The sequence below is a fragment of the Protopterus annectens genome, chromosome 3.part0, assembly GCF_019279795.1.
Source record: "Protopterus annectens isolate FY-2018-M chromosome 3.part0, PAN1.0, whole genome shotgun sequence".
NCBI lineage: Eukaryota > Metazoa > Chordata > Ceratodontiformes > Protopteridae > Protopterus > Protopterus annectens.
In genome coordinates, this window is record NC_056731.1 from 1,455,124,409 (window position 1) to 1,455,142,248 (window position 17,840).

The following is a 17,840-nucleotide window of genomic DNA, read 5'->3' on the forward strand; positions in this document are numbered from 1 at the left end:
GGAACTGATTTCCATGGTGGGAATAATAAAAACCAATAGCTGAGGACAGTCACCTAGAAATAATTTGTTTCGTGACATCCTAGTCCCATTATAAAAAGAAATAGCTAGCTTATCAGCTTTTATAAAATTCTTAGTTCAGTCAAAATACTACCTAAGCTGTTTATGTGCATCTAGAGTATGTAGATTTTATTCTTCCTGTTTTTGAGGTTCTGGGGAATACACTGGAATACTGATGGCCTGACAGAGTAAACTCTGAGACTAATCTGAGCATAAATGAGGAATTTGCTCTTAAAGTAACCCTATCCTTGTGGTCCACCCACCATGACAGCTTGCAAATCAGATACTCTTCTTGCAGAAGCTCAAGTAATGAACCATAAATCTGCCATGAGAGGGTTCAAATGGAAACATGATTATTTTTTCCTGCTCAAAGTTAAGGATCCTAAGAAGGAGACATCTTCTTTCTTGGTAGCCTCATGTGCAAAGTCCCTTTCAAAAATCGTTTAAAAGAAAAAAAGGGGGCAGGAGTGTAGTCATGGGCAGACATGCTGAAATAGCCACAAGATGATCCTTATTAGGGGAATAAAATAGGCCAGAGGATGATAACTCACACAAATATTTGAGAACCAGTAGTACATAATGTCTATTAGGGCCCTGGTTATTGATTAGGTATTAATTAGAAAATATTTTCCACTTGTTGATATATGATTTCTTAGTAGCAAGCTTTCTTGTCTCCTTTATTACCTGCTGAACATCATCATGAAAGAAGCACCTAAAAGGTTTCCAAATTAAACCATTCAGGCAGTCAAGTGCAGTAGTTTGAGACTAGGGTTTATCAAACACCCCTGATCTTGTGTGAGTAGATTCAGTCTGTGAGGAAGTTTGTAGCAATTATCCCTGGAAGAAGGGAGAACCACTGTTGCCTGGGCCTGAGGGGAGTTACCCCAAAGATCTCTGAAGTATCCCTCTGAGTATTGAGAATGACCCAGTATATCAGTGGAAAGGGTGCATCTGTTCCCTTTGTCTACCTCTAAGTAGTTTAGGAACAAAATCTGGTTATATGTTTGTTTTGAAAGGAGCCAAACAGATATACTTGAGGTGATCCCACCACTGGATCAATCCCAGAAAGTCTCCCTGTTGTTATTTCCAATAGTAAGGCTCTACCCTGGTCCTAATCAGCTTGTTTGACACTATACATTGCTCTGACTGGATTTAAGATGCACGGAGGATCGAACTAAGTTGAAGAGCTACCTTTAAAGCTATCGTAGCCAGCTGATACAGAGGGGAAAGACCTTGTGTCCGTCTGCTAGTTGAATTGCCAGTTATCCCATCACTATCGTCTTGTCTGTAATCATATGTAAAGGTCACTGATACCCTAAATAAAAAGAAAATATTATAATATAGATCCTAGCTAGTATCTCTTTGACATTAATGTACTTTGGTCTGTCTATTATGTTGTGTAGGCCGCGCCATTTTATTTCCATCAAAACTGTTTTCCAGGCAAAATCTGAAGCATTTATTGCTACTGATTGTGTTGGGTTTTGAGATAAAAAAGAGACTTGAATTCTGAATTATGTGCAGTCTACACCCATTTAGTTCCTTCCTGATAAGGCCGAAACCTGGAATAAAAATTCCAGGGCATGATAATTTTGGGTCCTCTATGGCTGAGTCAATGAGGGGTTTGAATATGTACGTGGAATCACAGACTGGTGAGGAAGGAGATGATCCATGTTAAAGAATCTTGTTTTTTGGGAAAAGATAAAAAATGTGCCTGAATAAAGCCATATGAGAGTGCCTGAAAGTCCAAAAAGGGCTATCGCAGGGGTTAGGATCTTTGTGAGCACTCTTAGTGATCTGGAAAACCCAAAGGGTAATACAGAGAACAGATAGTGTGACCTAAACAGACAATCTGATAAAGAAAAGATCTAGAACTTGTCTTTCTTTGGAATTAGAAACAATTGAAAATAGGCAACTTTGTTCATGTAGCCTAAAGGCAGCGGATCTATTATTTCTAGAGTTAACATGGGATTGGAAATGGAGAAATTGATGTCTTGTGTCTGGGATAGAGTTATAGATATAGTGGGAGGAGAGGAGGGAAAGGTAAAGGGGGATGTAGGTATAATCATTCTCAAGGTGTAAATTGCCCCTTTTTCTGAAAAGATCCAAGTGTTTTATTAATGTTGATCACTCCTGCCATCTCCTCTTTCCACCCTATTTGCTCAAAATAGGCAGGAATCTTTTTAGATAATTTTCTGAAGAGAGTGCAAGATCTATTTAATTTATAATGGGGGACCTGAAAAGTTTGTTTACTCCTGAAACTAATTTCCCCTTTTCATCATATTGTCTGAGTACCTGAGTAGAAAACTACCTAACATAACGTCTGTATTCTAAAGCAGAGTTCAAAATCTTAGTTTTAACTTTATCTCCAAACCTTTGGTTCTATACCCAGCCATACATCCTTAAGACAGCAGCAGTGGCCCAATGCACAGTATGCGCACAATCATACAAACTCTTTAGGTATATGTTTATAAGAATACGTGTTAAAAATGTAAGATTCAGAAATACTTTATTCTCTAAAGGCAGATTAGTAGAATATTCCCTGAAACATTTAACACAGTATAGCGTAAACTTCAACATATGGACCTGGTAACTGAGAATTCTAAAAGACAAAGTGGCTGAAGAGGAAATTATTTTCTCAGATGTATCCAACACCTTACCTTCTTTATCCCCTGAAGGTGGATTAAGATTCAATAAAACCCCATTGCCAGCAGATGCTGAGGCAGAAATGGCTGCAGGATCAGGCTGAAGATGAAAACCAGGATCAGGCTGAAGATGAAAACCAAGAATTTATTAGCCTGTGTAATTCCATACAATCTATCTGCCGTTTTAGGGACTGAAGTCTAGGAATCAGGATTATTGCAGGCAGCATTAAAGGCATCCTCCAAGGCTGGCAAAAAAGAAGCAATAAGAGTAGCATGTGGTTCCCCACTTGTAATAACTCATAATATGTCTTCATTTCAGGGGATCCTCCACTTCTAACACCAAAACTACATTATTCATCTGGAAATAGACTCAGAAAAACAAAACTACCAAAGGAAATGGGGCTATGTGCTTTCCCCAGAATAACAATCCTTACTATGGGAATCCATAGAAGAGGGAACTCTGTCTCAATCAATGCCAGACTCTTTTGATTGACTATATTCAGGATTTTCTGTGTCACAACAGTGCTCAAGTAAGAATTTTTGAAATTTCAGGACCATCTGCTGCAATAAACTCCTGGCTAAGGTAATAATAATATTGTTATGTATTATAAGTGTATCCTTAGATGAACAATTTCTAACCTTCTGCTTTTTCCTAGGTAAAGTTTCTCTGGACGAAGATAAAGTGAAGCATGCTTCTTTTTCCCAGTCAAAAGGTCTCTTACCCAGCTACCCCAAGAAGAATCTCACAGAACCAAAAAGGAAGATGGTTATCCCATTATCTTACCAGGTTCCATAGTGGCTGTAGATAATGCGTCTGACCTCAAGTTCATGTCAATGACAGAAGCAATACCAGAGGAACTCAGGGAGACCAGGAGCTGAGGAACAATGACTGGCCACTACAGTATATTCCACTAGTGGATGAAGCACTAGTGCACTGATGGAGCCTGCTGGGACTACAAGGACTTGCTTTTAGTAAGCTTCTTCTTTGTAGGCACAGTAGGAAAGGAGTGAGTATCCACACTATAACTGAGAAAGAAGCCTATTTGCCAATAAGCAGTGCTGGAAGGAGTCAGTTGGAAGGGTGGTAAGTTGTCTGAGTGATCACAGGTAACACACACACACACACACACACACACACACACACACACACACACACACACACACACACACACACACACACACACACACACACACACACACACACACTTCCCCAGGTAGCCCCAAAAGCAAGGTAGATGCATGAGCTGTAGATAAAGACCCTGCCTGAACAGTAATTCTTTCCTTGCACTACTGAAAACAATCTCTCAGGTAAGTTATCATGAAATACACAAGTACTACAAATGATGTCCATAGTTTTAATACTCCCTTTAAGAAAAAAAACATGATAAGCTAAACTTAAAATTTGAAAAGGAGTACAATTTTATCGCAAAAAACTGTTCCAGGGAAAAGACATAAGTCTCTAAAGCTAGTAAGGTGGTCTCTGATAGGATGCTACCACTATTTATATAAATACCAGGATTTCTTAAATAAAAACATGCAACTTTTAGTAAAAATCTTAAAAAAGAGCACTAATCCTAAAAAAGGGCCATGTGCTCTCCGTGGAAGGATTCTGCAAAGGGGACTTATCTCCTAGAAACAAAGCTGTAGACAGATGTTACTCCTGAGAAGCTCCGTAGATGCTTACTGTGAGGCAGGAAGAAACTTTCTAATGACTGCAATTTATGTGATTGGTACTGGCCAATAATCAGCAAAAGGGAATGAGTGGGAGGAAGCCAGAGCTTTAGAAGCAGGCTGTTTGTTGCTTCCTAGGTAGGAAACAACCCAAATAATCAAAGGCTACTTCTGTAGTTAAAATAATGAAACTCCTGTAACTCCCTGACATGTATATGTGTGTGTGTGTGTGTGTGTGTGTGTGTGTGTGTGTGTGTGTGTGTGTGTGTGTGTGTGTGTGTGTGTGTGTGTGTGTGTGTGTGTGTGTGTGTGTGTGTGTGTGTGTGTGATGCTTGTAAGCCAGTACAGTAACTGCATAGAAAGGATGCCATTTTCATACAATGAAAATACACTTGCATTTTACACCTAGCAGAATGTGGCAACAATAGAATGCTTTCTTTTTTTTAAACAAGTTTATTTGATCATAAATATAAGCAAAGATATACATATATTTTTTACATAACTTCAACTTTTGAAAAAGAAAATATTTAACAAACACAACATAAAAGTATTTACAAAGACATACACTTATATGTATTACAATAGCAATTATGAATATTAACGTTTTCATGTATAGACAAGTTTTGTTTCTAATAAACTTTGTAAATTATTCCATATATTATATGAAAAAGTTTTCCTGAGGGATCTTGTTTTAATAGTCAATAATTACAAATGACAAGCCTCAGTAATAACATTTTTAAATTCATAAAAATGAGGAAGAGGCATCAGATTTCCAGTTTCTAGTTATGATCTTTCTAGCCTTAGTTAATATTGACCAAACCTGAAGATACATAGTTTTTTTTAACACATGAGGGCACTGGTGTGTTAAAAAGGACCATAGACTTAGAATGTGTAAAGTTGTCAGAAAATGAGGCTTGTATTAAGTTATCAATATTTTTCTAATAGTTTTTGTCAAACAACACAGTCATAAAACATATGTGCCCAGTCTGCATTTTTTCTAATTTGCATCTATAACAAAAAAATATCTTTGCTATTTATTTTAATCCTTATATGTGGTGTTAAAAATTATCTATACATACATTTCAATATAAGTAACCTCCATTTAAGTGAGGAAGTGGTCTTTCTAGATGATTCTAATATAATTATTTTTATCTTGATCATTAGGTTGACTATTATTAACTGTAATGAAATAGTTCCAAAAACTTTTTTAGACAACTATATGTTTCTTCTCTAATTATATTATAAATTTGTGATAGTTTACCTTTAATAAGAAATGTATTTAGAATTGTCATTTTCAAGTAATTTAGCAACTTAGGAACCAATTTTTAATTATAGGTGACATCAACTCAATTTTCTTTAAAAGAAACTGCCTATATACTTATAATTCTAACCATAGTTTCTTATCTGAGTCCAGCTCATATATCAAATTATCTGTAGTTTTCAAATCATCATTTACCATTATCTGGAACCAGTATATTAGATTATTTTCTTTGAATAATAACACTTTAGTAGGGTCAGAGGAGGATACAATTCCTTGTGTAAAGGTTATAGGGGATAGAAGGAAAGACCATTCTTTATATACTGGGAATTTATAAATAAAATGTCCAAAGTTGTTTAAAAGGAGTAAAATATAGCTAGATTAATACGTTGGTAGAGCATATGCGGTGAAAAAAATCTTTTAATAAACATATAAATGGATTATTTAGTATGGATAACTTGTACGTTTTAGGCCTAGTGGATAAATCCGTAGACAATACCCCCCAGTATTTTTTCCATTTGGCAGTATAATCTGTATCTACTAAAAGAGATACAGTTTTAATTGCAGAAGAAACTGTGTATAATTCCAAGTCTGGAAAGCCTATCCCCCCTTTGGGCTAATCTCTTAAATGACACTTTAATGCCACTCTAGATTTGTTTGGAAACCATAGAAATCTCAATGTTATTGAATTTAATTTTTTAATTACTGATTTTGGAGGGGGTAGTGAAATTGACTGAATAATATATAATATTTTTGGAAGTATTATCATTTTAATTATTGATAGTCTTTTCTCCATTGTAAAAATTAAATGTTTACTGTAATTAAGTTGTATTATATCTTTTAGGCCTTAGTATAATTCTCAGATATGTTATTTGTTCAGGTTTAGCTAAGTATTTAAGATATTAATTATCAAGTTCATAGTTGTTTGAATAAATACGGAGTATTTTTGTTTTGTCATTATTATAAGTTAATTCTGATTTTCTTTTGAAAATTGTCCATAGATTTAAATAAAGAAGTAATAAAAGAGTTGTTTCCCTTTAATGTAATAAGAACATCATCTGCAAAGAACTGTATATTTGATAATACGTCTGGATTTATTTCAAAACCTTCAATGTCTTTCTCCATTCTTATTATATTAGCCCAGGGTTCCATTATTAAAGTAAAGAGTAGAGGGGAAAGAGGGCATCCTTGTTTAGTTCCTTTAGAAATTGGGATATTTTGTGAAATATTAGTAGCTATTTTTATATAAGCTTGATTTCCTTTATAAATATGTGAGATTAAATTTATAAAATTAGCAGAGAAGTTTAACCCTTCTAATAATACAAACAAGTAATCCCAACTAACTAAATCAAAAGCGCAATTTATATCTAAACTTATTAATGGTATTTTTTTTTTTTGGTGTAGTCAATTAGCGTTATAGTTCTTTTTATATTATCATATGTGTTTGTATTAATAATAAAGCCCTTTTGATCTTCATTTATCAGAGTCAGGAGAAACGTTTTCAATCTATCAGCATAAATGGACATAAATATTTTGTAGTCAAAATTCAGCAAAGAAATGGGTCTATAAGAAGAACGTTTAGAAGGCTCTTTATTGGGTTTTAATATTGGGGATGAGGGAGGGCTAATGGAATCTGTGTTGTTAGAAAGACAATATGTAATAAATTAACAGCAGTTTTTGGCATGATTTTATAAATTTCAGAGATAATTCCACCATTTCCTGGGGCTTTATTAAGCTTTAGTTTATTAATATGAATTTGAAGATCTCTAAATGAGATATGCTTATCAAGAGATTCTATTTGCTGTTTATTGAGTTCATTATTTGTATAATTACTAATAAAGTCTCTTATCTTATCTTTTGATTCTATAGTGTTTGAATTATGGTTGATTTTATGAAAGAATTCCCTAAATTCCCTTAATATATCTTGTAAGTGATAGACATTTCTCTTTTTTTAGGAGAGAAGATCCTATTAATATGATTAAATTTACTGAGTATTTTAGTTTTATTTGCTAGTTTGTTTAGGAATTTAGGAGTTGTCGAAAAGTTTATGAATTTGAATTTTTCAAAACTAATCATAGTCTTGTGATTTAGTATCTCTAGATATTTATTATTTAATTTGCTAATTTCTTCATTGGTCTCTTAATTTGTTTTATTCTTATTATTTTTAAGTTTTAGTTTAACTAGTTTATACTGTATCTCTTGCAAATCTTTGTCCCAGATTTTCCTTTTGTTAATTTACTAGTTAATTACTTTCCCATATAAATAAACTTTTAAGGCATCCCACACAAATATTACAGAAGTGTCTAGAGTAGAATTCAAATCAATAAAATTCTGAATTTCAGTATTTACAAATTCTTTGAAGCCTTTTAGTTTAGTGATATAAGCCAGTATTCTTTTAATCTGAACATTGAATGTTGAGCTAATTGTTAAATCAAAAGTTATGGAGTTATAATCTGATAATGGACAGGAGATAAATTTAGATTTAGATATGTTACTGATCATTTAATTAGAAATAAGGACTACATCTATTTTAGAATAAGAACCATGTTTATTTGAAAAAAAAGTGTAAAAAAGTGATTTTGAATCAGCTTGAATATTAATATCTTTAAGATTATATGAATTTATACAATTATTTAAATGTTTGGCTTGAGATGATATCCTCCTCTTACCGGGGACACTTGTTTCATTTAGAATACAGTTAAAGTCACCCACTATTATGATGTTTCCTTTAGATAAAAGTACAATCTTATTTAAAAGTTGTTTAACTATATTAACCCCAATACCCGGAATCCAGTAAATATTAATAAAGGTAAACATTTTTCTATTCATTTCTACTATAATTGAGCAAAACATTCCTTTGTTATCCTTATAAGTTTTTATAATCTTGGTAAGAGGTACTGTATTATTCCATAAAATGGCTACTCCTCTTTTCTTTTGGGTATGCCCTGAGCTAGACAATACTGTATACATATTAGTATTTAGTTTAGATATATCCTCTTTTAGGAGATGCATTTCCTGTAAAAAATAAACCTAGGTGAGATTTGTGTAGTTTTAGATATTTAAGTAGACTACCTCTTTTACATGAGTTATTTAGACCACTAATGTTAATAGAAATGCCTTTCAAAAGAACCATTTTAATTATGTGCGAAGGTTAGGATAATAATGATCAATAAAATATCCCTTTGTTTCTTCCACCTCCCCCCATTTGCCTCTATTATATGTTAATTCAAACTTTTCCCCCTTTAGTAGTAAAGTTATTAAGAAACAGTATTTCAAAAAAAGTGATAGTCCAGAATCTTTTAGCATAACAAACCTAGTGGATGTCAAGAAAAAAATTTAAACCAGAATAATTTAGTTTCATAAAGTTAAATTGACCCAAACCCTTCCTGGAGTTACAAACTCCCAATCTGAGTAGCATCTACCACTCAGATTTACCACCCAGTCCATAACAGTAGTCATTCAGCACCTTCCATAATAATATTAACAAACACATATTTTTTTCTTATTTTCTTTTTCTCTTTTTTGTTGTTTAACAAATGGTTTACACATATATAAAGCTCATCAATCTACATTCATTTTTTTTGCTAACTTAATTCAGATAAAGCTATAACACAAAATACTGTGGAATATGTAATGAGTATAATGTTTCAAATATCATACATTTCTTACTCAATTATGAGCAATGAAATAGTTATTTCTGCTGTATGACACACACACACACACACACACACACACACACACACACACACACACACACACACACGCATATATATATATATATATATATATATATATATATATATATATATATTTATATGAATATGTCATGTCAAAACGAAAAGGATTAGCCACATGTTTAAGACCATTACACCAAATAAGTCTCCATATTTAAGTCTACATATGAATTACCAGGACCAGAAGTAGATGTGGATGTATTATTTAAATACAGAACTAAATCCTCATTAACAATTCTGCTAAAAAGAAACAATAATTTACTAGAACAGATGATCAGGATTATGTTGTTGAGATTTTGTGTTAGATTATTTTGCACAAAAGATTACTTTAAGACATATGAAACTGAGATAATTTCAACTTATATTTCTTATTAAGTTTCAATATAATTATTGTAAGAACATGACTCAGCTACCATTTGAGAGAGCAGTACAGCAAAAAGTAATACACCATTATATAGAAAGTCATTTTATGCAGTAATAAATACATCCCGTATACTAGTAATGACATCTTAAATAATAAAAAATAGTCAAAAAAGATAGAATGCTTTCTGGATATAATTTGCAAATGTTGTACAGTTTAAAATTTGGCATCAATAGAAAAAAATTAAAATACAGAGTGAAAATAAAATGGTAACCTTTCAGCCTTACCTTGGTTGCAGCATCAAAGCACACAAAGCCCATGCTGAAATCTATAGTGAGTCCCATAAGGTGGCTTTCCATGACACAGGCATATGTCTTGCACTGAAAGTGGAGAAAAAAGTCTGTTTCTAATTTAAATTGATTACTGGTTAGCTTTTGCTGCAGTGTAAATTACCTGTTTAGATTACTGCTTGTTCGACATTCAGCAGACATGCAAAAACAAAAACAAACCAAAAGACTCCACTACATTAAAAAAAAAAACAGTAAATATTTTCCAAAGCTTGAAACAAACTAACTATACTGTTGTATTGTGTTTGTTATTGTTATCCAGTTTGCAAGGGCAGTAAAGTTGTCTTTTCCATTCCACTCAGTTATAAATAACACTGTACAGTGCATAGCTGAAGTTTAACTGAGAGGAAGGAGCTGTCTCTATGTTAAAAATGGCACATTTTAAGAAATAGTTATTACAATATTTACAATGACAACATTACATACTGTGACCAGTAAAATTTCATGATTATATGTCATCTGAAGCATATAATTTTAACACACTGTTAAATGTTATGGGGCTTTATTGCAGTTTATAAAATGTAACATGCAAATGTGATTTGGGAAGCATTTCTGGTTGTGTAAAATCAGGCTGCTAAGTGCTTGTGTGGTACTCAATTGTATTTTTGGCACTGATGTTCATGGGTTCAGACAATATTAAGAACAATACAAAGGTAAAACCCAACACCATCCTCATGTTAGGAGTAAACTCTGTAATACATTATAACATTAACAGGCTCTTGACACATTTAAAAGAGACTTTGATAACACTAGAGGTACATATACATATGGCTTATCTATACTTTGCATATCTATATCTATATTTTGGCATGTTAGTCCAAACAGCTTTGCATCAAGCCAGTTGTGAAATGTTTTATTGCAGTTAGTTAGATTGTACAAGCTGGTGGCACGCTTTCATTTTTTTTTCTACTTTTCTCCACTGTAGTATGACCCTGGAGTTGCTATAAGAAGAGCTGGCTTGCCCTCTGCAGAATTTTTTTTTACATTGTTTTAATTTTTTAAGATCAAAGCATGTAAATTAAGTGTGACTCTTTTTTGTATATCACGATCAAACACAGAGAAACTATATCCATACATTTCTTCAACACTGGGCAATAGCAGTCAAACTTCTTAAATGCAGCTTAGCGATAACCCTGCATAAACCTATGAGCTTTTTATATGGATGAAGAGCAGAATGCACTCTTTTACATAATCTCTCTTGCAATGATTATAAGCTGTTGGTTGATTGCTGTTACAGCAAAATAAATGGTTCTGTAAGATTTTTATGGCTCCCAATTTCTTTTGTTTTCAGGTTAAAATCTCCTACAATCTGAATGCACATAAGGAGCCCATACTAAATGGATGGCCTATACGTCAATGAGGGGATGGGGAAGGCTGTGGGAAAGGATACAGTGAAGAGATGAGCATAGTGAGACTTCACAGATGAAAGCAATGGGCATGACATGCTTCTAATGCTGAAGCACTATGCCATGGGACTATTAAATGGTAAATAAGTGGACAGTAGCAGTAACATTTAGATACAGGCACTATCAATATTAGCCATGTAGCAATAACATTGAAAAGTGGGCTCTTTCTCACTGTATTGAGAATGGTGCAGAGTGCCCCAATGTTATTAATCTCAGAAGCAAAACCAATCTACCAGTATAACTAGGTGAACTTGTTAGTGCCTGGACAAATAAATGTGGGCAGCTCTGTAAACTTTTAGAATTTCAGTTGCTTTCACTAAAATATTTTAAGCTTTAGTGATAGCAACATCTCAAAGAAAAGGAAGGGCAAATATAATGAATCAGGATGATGTGATGTTGAGAAGGCAATGTCAAAGGGTTGTAAGCTATTTGTTTGACCAGTTTCACCATGTGGTAATGGCTTGTTGTTAATGGCAACCTACAAGTGATCCTTCCTTTTCACCCAGACTTAAGTTATAATAGCTGAGTGAATGGATGGCATCTGGATGAAAAGTCTGTCTTTGATGGGAAGCAGACAGTTTCTTGTCTGTTCAAGGTGCCAACACATCACAATAATATATGCATTAGTGCTTCATGCACACATGCACATATAGAAGTACATAGAGACACAGAGACACACACACACACACGCACACACACACACACACACACACACACACATACACGTGCGGATGCGCATGTGCAACACACAAAAAGACAAAGACACACACACATACACACACTTATACACATGCACACATTCACAGACACTAGAGAAACACACACACACGCGCACACACGCACACATGCACACACGCGCACACACGCGCACACACACCCACACACACACACACACACACACACGTACGCGCACACACATTACACACTCAAAGAAAGCACTCATTTTTACTGTTCTGCCATTAGCTGTCAAACACTGTCTCATTAATCAATTTTACTCCAGAATACTAAAATGAAAAGCCCTAATTTATTGTCTAGACAGAAAGCATAATAGCAGATTGTTGTCTCAAAACATAAAAGAATTTGAAATGCATATAAATATCATGGAATATATGCCATATTGCAGTAAACAGGGAAAATACATGACAATCACTGCTGCTATTGAGAGACTTGAACTTCCATGCTTCTCTATTTCTTAATATTTATGTGCAGCTGCATTCCCATATTATTTAAGTCAGTGGTGTTCTATAGTCACAAACAAAGCAAGATACCTTTGCAATACGTTTATTCTGCAAGCATACAACTCAACTGTCCAGATTTTTGCCTCATATTTTTGGTCTGTTCCTTATAAAATTTGCAGTTTTCTGGCAAATCACTGAATAATATCAAATAATGACAGATATTTGATTTTCAGAGTTCGTCTGTCCCTATTTTTGGGCCTTTGTCCACCCCATTATTTCTGGCTTTGTACAGATTTCTTGCACTGAGAGGTTGAGGGGTATGTCAACAAGGCTGACTGAGGTCAGTGCAGGCTATACCCCAGGTATACCACACTGAAATAGATGTCATTATCACAGTAATGCCAAGTAACATAAGGCAATGTTCCTTTGGGGATGATATAAAAAGTTGAACAAATGCCTTTACCTAGGTGCACAATTTTTCCTTAGAAAGCAATAAGTCTGAAAGCATGTGGCTAAAATTCCATTCCAAATCCTGAGCAGTAGGAGTAGCAGAGTGATGCATGTCTTGGAACACAACGAAACAGCAAAATCCATTACTGTAGAAGCCTATTTTAAACTTGTCAAAGTAATCAGACCCTCCTCTGATTTATAACTAGCTGTCCCTGATAGTGGTCATTTACCAAAGATTACAACACAAAACAGTGACCTAGATGGAGAAATTAAATCATTGCAAGGTGATTTATTTCTGTCACAGGAAATCTTTCCACTGACAAAAAGGATGTGTACTCACGTAGCATTAAATGTGATAACCTTGTGATGCCTTGTACAGTGTGTAAATTAGAACAGCCTGAAGAAGTGCATAGAGGTAACTTTGAGATGTTCACGATGTAACAGAGGACAAGGCAGAGTCTGCTAACAGCATATCTGATGCACCTAACCAAAATGAAGCTGAACCAATTATTCAGTCATACAGCTGTAAGAAACAGGGAGAGAGAGAAATAATGCATGAGGCATTTAGGCATCTTGAAGGTAATGCAAATGGGTATGAGCTTTTAGTTATAGGCACACACTGGTGCTTGCATGCACACACATACACACACACACACACACACACACACACAATTACATACGCACACACACACACATGCACACTCACTCATACACAAACTTTACATATATATATATATATATATATATATATATATATATATATATATATATATATATCTATATATATATATATGTACACACACACACACACACACACACACACACACACACATATATATATATATATATATATATATATATATATATATGTACATGTATATGTATATATGCAGTTTATTTGTTTAAACCAGATAAATGAAAGTAGACCATCTGTTATCGTTTTCAACCACAACCTGAGACAGAAGGAGACTGGTAAATATAAGGTTTGACCGTAATTTTTAGAAGTGAATCAACCAACGTTTTTTGTGTTTTGGAATATATGAAAAAAAGCAAGTTGCTATGCGAAACTCAGGCAGACATAGGGAAAAAGGGCTTATTCACACAAGAATGCGCAGACCGTCTATAGCAAGAGATCAACAAAGTAGACTAGGCATGGACATTAGTACTAAAATTGTACAGAATAATGAAAAAAATCTAAGCCCAGGAAATCTGGACAAGGCCAAAAATAATGTGTGTGCGTGTGTGTGTGTGTGTGTGTGGGGGTCAAAGGCTCAAAATTACAGACAGATTTTACTTATTGCTCTTTTAGACTTAGAAAGTTAATAGAATAAGAAGTTGTGCATTACCATGTCTTTTCTGAAGGATATGAAGTCTGAACTCAAATTGCAGTCACTATTTAGTGACATCAATTCTCAACATTTTTCTGGAGATCCACAAATGTTATGAGGAATACACCAAAAATATGAAGCAAAAATCTGGACACTATGTGACCATCTGGACAGCTGAGACGCAGAGTGTTTAAAAAGAACAAAATGCATGGCTCTAATAAAGAGAAAGCACATAAATGCATGCTGTTTTATACAGAATTGGGAAACAAGGCAAAAGGAATTAAAACACCACCAAAAAAGAAGCAATAGATGCAGTTTGGAGAAATAACCATGAAGATCCTGTAGAATATAACAAAAATGCTAAATATGGATATGAGAAGTAAAAGAGAGAATACAAAGTTCAAATGTAAAGGATATGAAATGGAATGAAGTAACAGCCAGAGAGATTGAAACAAAGTTAAGAAAAGTTCCCAATTGGAAAACCGCAGGTCCAGGTGCAGTACCTAACTACTGGTTAAAAGTATTAATATCTTTACATGAAGATTTAGCCATGAGTAAGAACTATTTATATACACAACCCAGACATCAGCCTGGTTAACAACAGGAAAAGCAATACTCCTACTTAAGAGCTAACCTGCAAGTTATCCTAAAAAATATAGGCTAATAACTTGCCTTCCTACGACATATAAACTATACTCTGGAATTCATGTCAGCAGAGTTTATAGTCATTTAGAAGAAAACTCAATCATGACAATAGAACAAATGGGTAATAAAAGAAAGCCATATGGAACAAAGGTTCATGTGTTTTTAAAGTCATAATGAACTATAAAAAGGGGATGACGCTCAGTATGGCATGGATAGATTACAAAAAAGCATTTGACAGTATACCACATTCATGGATAAAAGAGTACTTAAAAATGCATAAGATACACCCTACACTGATTGATTACATTACAGTGACCGTGAAACAGTAACAAAAGGTTAACGTTGGAGATACAAGATGGTGGACTACATGCACTTTGCTTTACAAAGTCCATTGAACATGTCGGAGAAACAGACAAATATAGGTTTAGTAAAACAGAATTCATAACAGTCGCACATCTTGTTGCTGGTTGTGATATACCAACAGGGGAAGGACTGCATACTGAAAGGCATAATAATGTGGCAAGACTGTTGCACTGGGGATTGTACAAACATTATAAAACTGAAGTAGCTGAAAACATTGGAAACATGAGCCACAAAGTATTGCAGAAAATAATGAAGTTTATCACATGGGCTCACCCACTACCAACAGTTCAAAAAATGGATGCGAGAAAAACAGATATAGTATGCATGAAAAGAAGACAAAAGTAGCATAGATCATTGAAATTGCTACACCCAGTGACTACAGTGTGTTATGTACAGAGAGACACAAAGTCATAAAATACCAAGATTTGCAGGCAGAAAGGAGGGCAGTGTAGAAGAAGGATATTCAGACAGTTCCAAAAGTAGTACGAGCAATTGGTCTTATAAAAAATAATTTATAATCGTACTTACATGTTACCGATACATTAACTCCATATGAATTGCAGAAGGAGTTACTACTGGGCACATTGCGGGTGCTGCAAAGAGCATTTTTGGCTAACATCAAAGATTGAAACAATACTAATTTCATGAACTTTAATTATATTTTGACTTAGAATGTGGTTGATTCCCATCATGCTAATAGAAACCCAAAAGACTTGGAGAAATTAAAAAAAGGGAGCCTAGTTTCTGGTGTGTAGATTTAATTGTTTGCAGTATATTGTGCTCATATTTGAGATTGTCATCTATTATAATGCCTAGATGTTTACTGTGAGTTGTAATTTCAATAACAGCATTATTTGATTACTTTATGGTAGAAGATTGCTTTTGATTTTGGCAACTTTTTGAGGTGAAAAGCATTAACTTAGTTTTCCTGGGATTGAGTAACAGGTTTGAATCTGCGAGTCAGGTTTCTACAGAGGAAAAAGATTTTTGGGTACTGTCTTGGAGATTATTTATTGTCGAGGCTGCACATATTAATGTGAGTCATCTGCATACTGACTAAACTAGTATGCTGAGTGGAGATGAGGTTATTAATAAACATATTTAAATAGTAGAGGCCCCATTAGAGAGCCCTGATGGACACTTGTAGTAACTGGTTGAAAGGATGAGTAGGTTTGCTACCATTTAATGGCTTGTTTTATACATATATATATGTATATATATATATATATATATATATATATATATATATAAATTATGTACATATATATATATATATATATATACACACACACACATATATATATATTTTACATATTTATATATATATATATATATATATACACACACACACACACACACACACACACACACACACACACACACACACACAGATATACAGACATGTATACATATTCACAAGGGGAGTGGGGGCTAAGTCCCCCACATGGGTGGTGCATGAGGAATGCAAAAGATGTTGCTGTCGTTGCTTAAAAACTGTAAGATACCCAGATTTCAACTGTTTTGTTTATTTTATTGTATCAAAGTTAGGTATATCAACATTTGGCTGTTTTGACATTTTTAAGTACACACACACACACACACCCACACACACACACACACACACACACACACACACACACACACACACACACACACACACACACACACACACACACACACACAGACACACACACACACACACACACACACACACACACACACACACACACACACACACACACACACACACACACACACACATTATATATATGGGCCTATTTCATTTCACTGAAAACTCATTTGGCTGAAACTCATTTCCCTGAAAGGTATATGCCCTGTTACCCACTGAAGTCCAATCCTGGAGTTAGTATATATAGTAAGGGAGTCATAGCCCACCACATAGTTTGGGTATATATTTTCTTCTGGTAAGAGTTATTCATTCGACTTGTAAGCATCCATGTCTATGGTTTCAATGTTTAAAATAGGTGGGGGGCTACACCCCCCACACTCCCCAATGTTGGGGGCTGTGCACCCCTTACCCCCCTTACTAATATATACTAACTCCAGGATCAACTATAGTGGGGAACAGGGCATATACCTTTCAGCAAAATGAGTTTCAGTCAAATGAGTTTTCAACGAAATGAGTTTCAGTCAAATGAATTTTCAACGAAATGAGCTTCAGTGAAATGAGTTGTCAATGAAATGAGTTTCAGTGAAATGAGTTTTCAATTAAATGAATTAGACCCACACACACACACACACACACACACACACACACACACACACACACACATGTATATATTACTACATTACTGTATTGTGTAAGAAATAATATACAGTTATGGCCTTCTGGAATGTCAGGTACTCCCCAGCTCCTGCCACACATCAATTGTTTCCATT

At 34.4% G+C, this 17,840-nt stretch overlaps 1 protein-coding gene across 1 annotated transcript in view; it reads right to left on the reverse strand.

Moving 5' to 3' along the window:
• The window catches only part of SNTG1 (syntrophin gamma 1), a 4,111,241-nt gene that overhangs the window by 460,731 nt on the left and 3,632,670 nt on the right, over positions 1-17,840 (reverse strand). Inside the window, exon 21 of the mRNA XM_044065493.1 lies at positions 10,011-10,103. Coding sequence (XP_043921428.1) covers positions 10,011-10,103 — 93 coding nt within the window. The remainder of the gene's footprint in view (positions 1-10,010; positions 10,104-17,840) is intronic.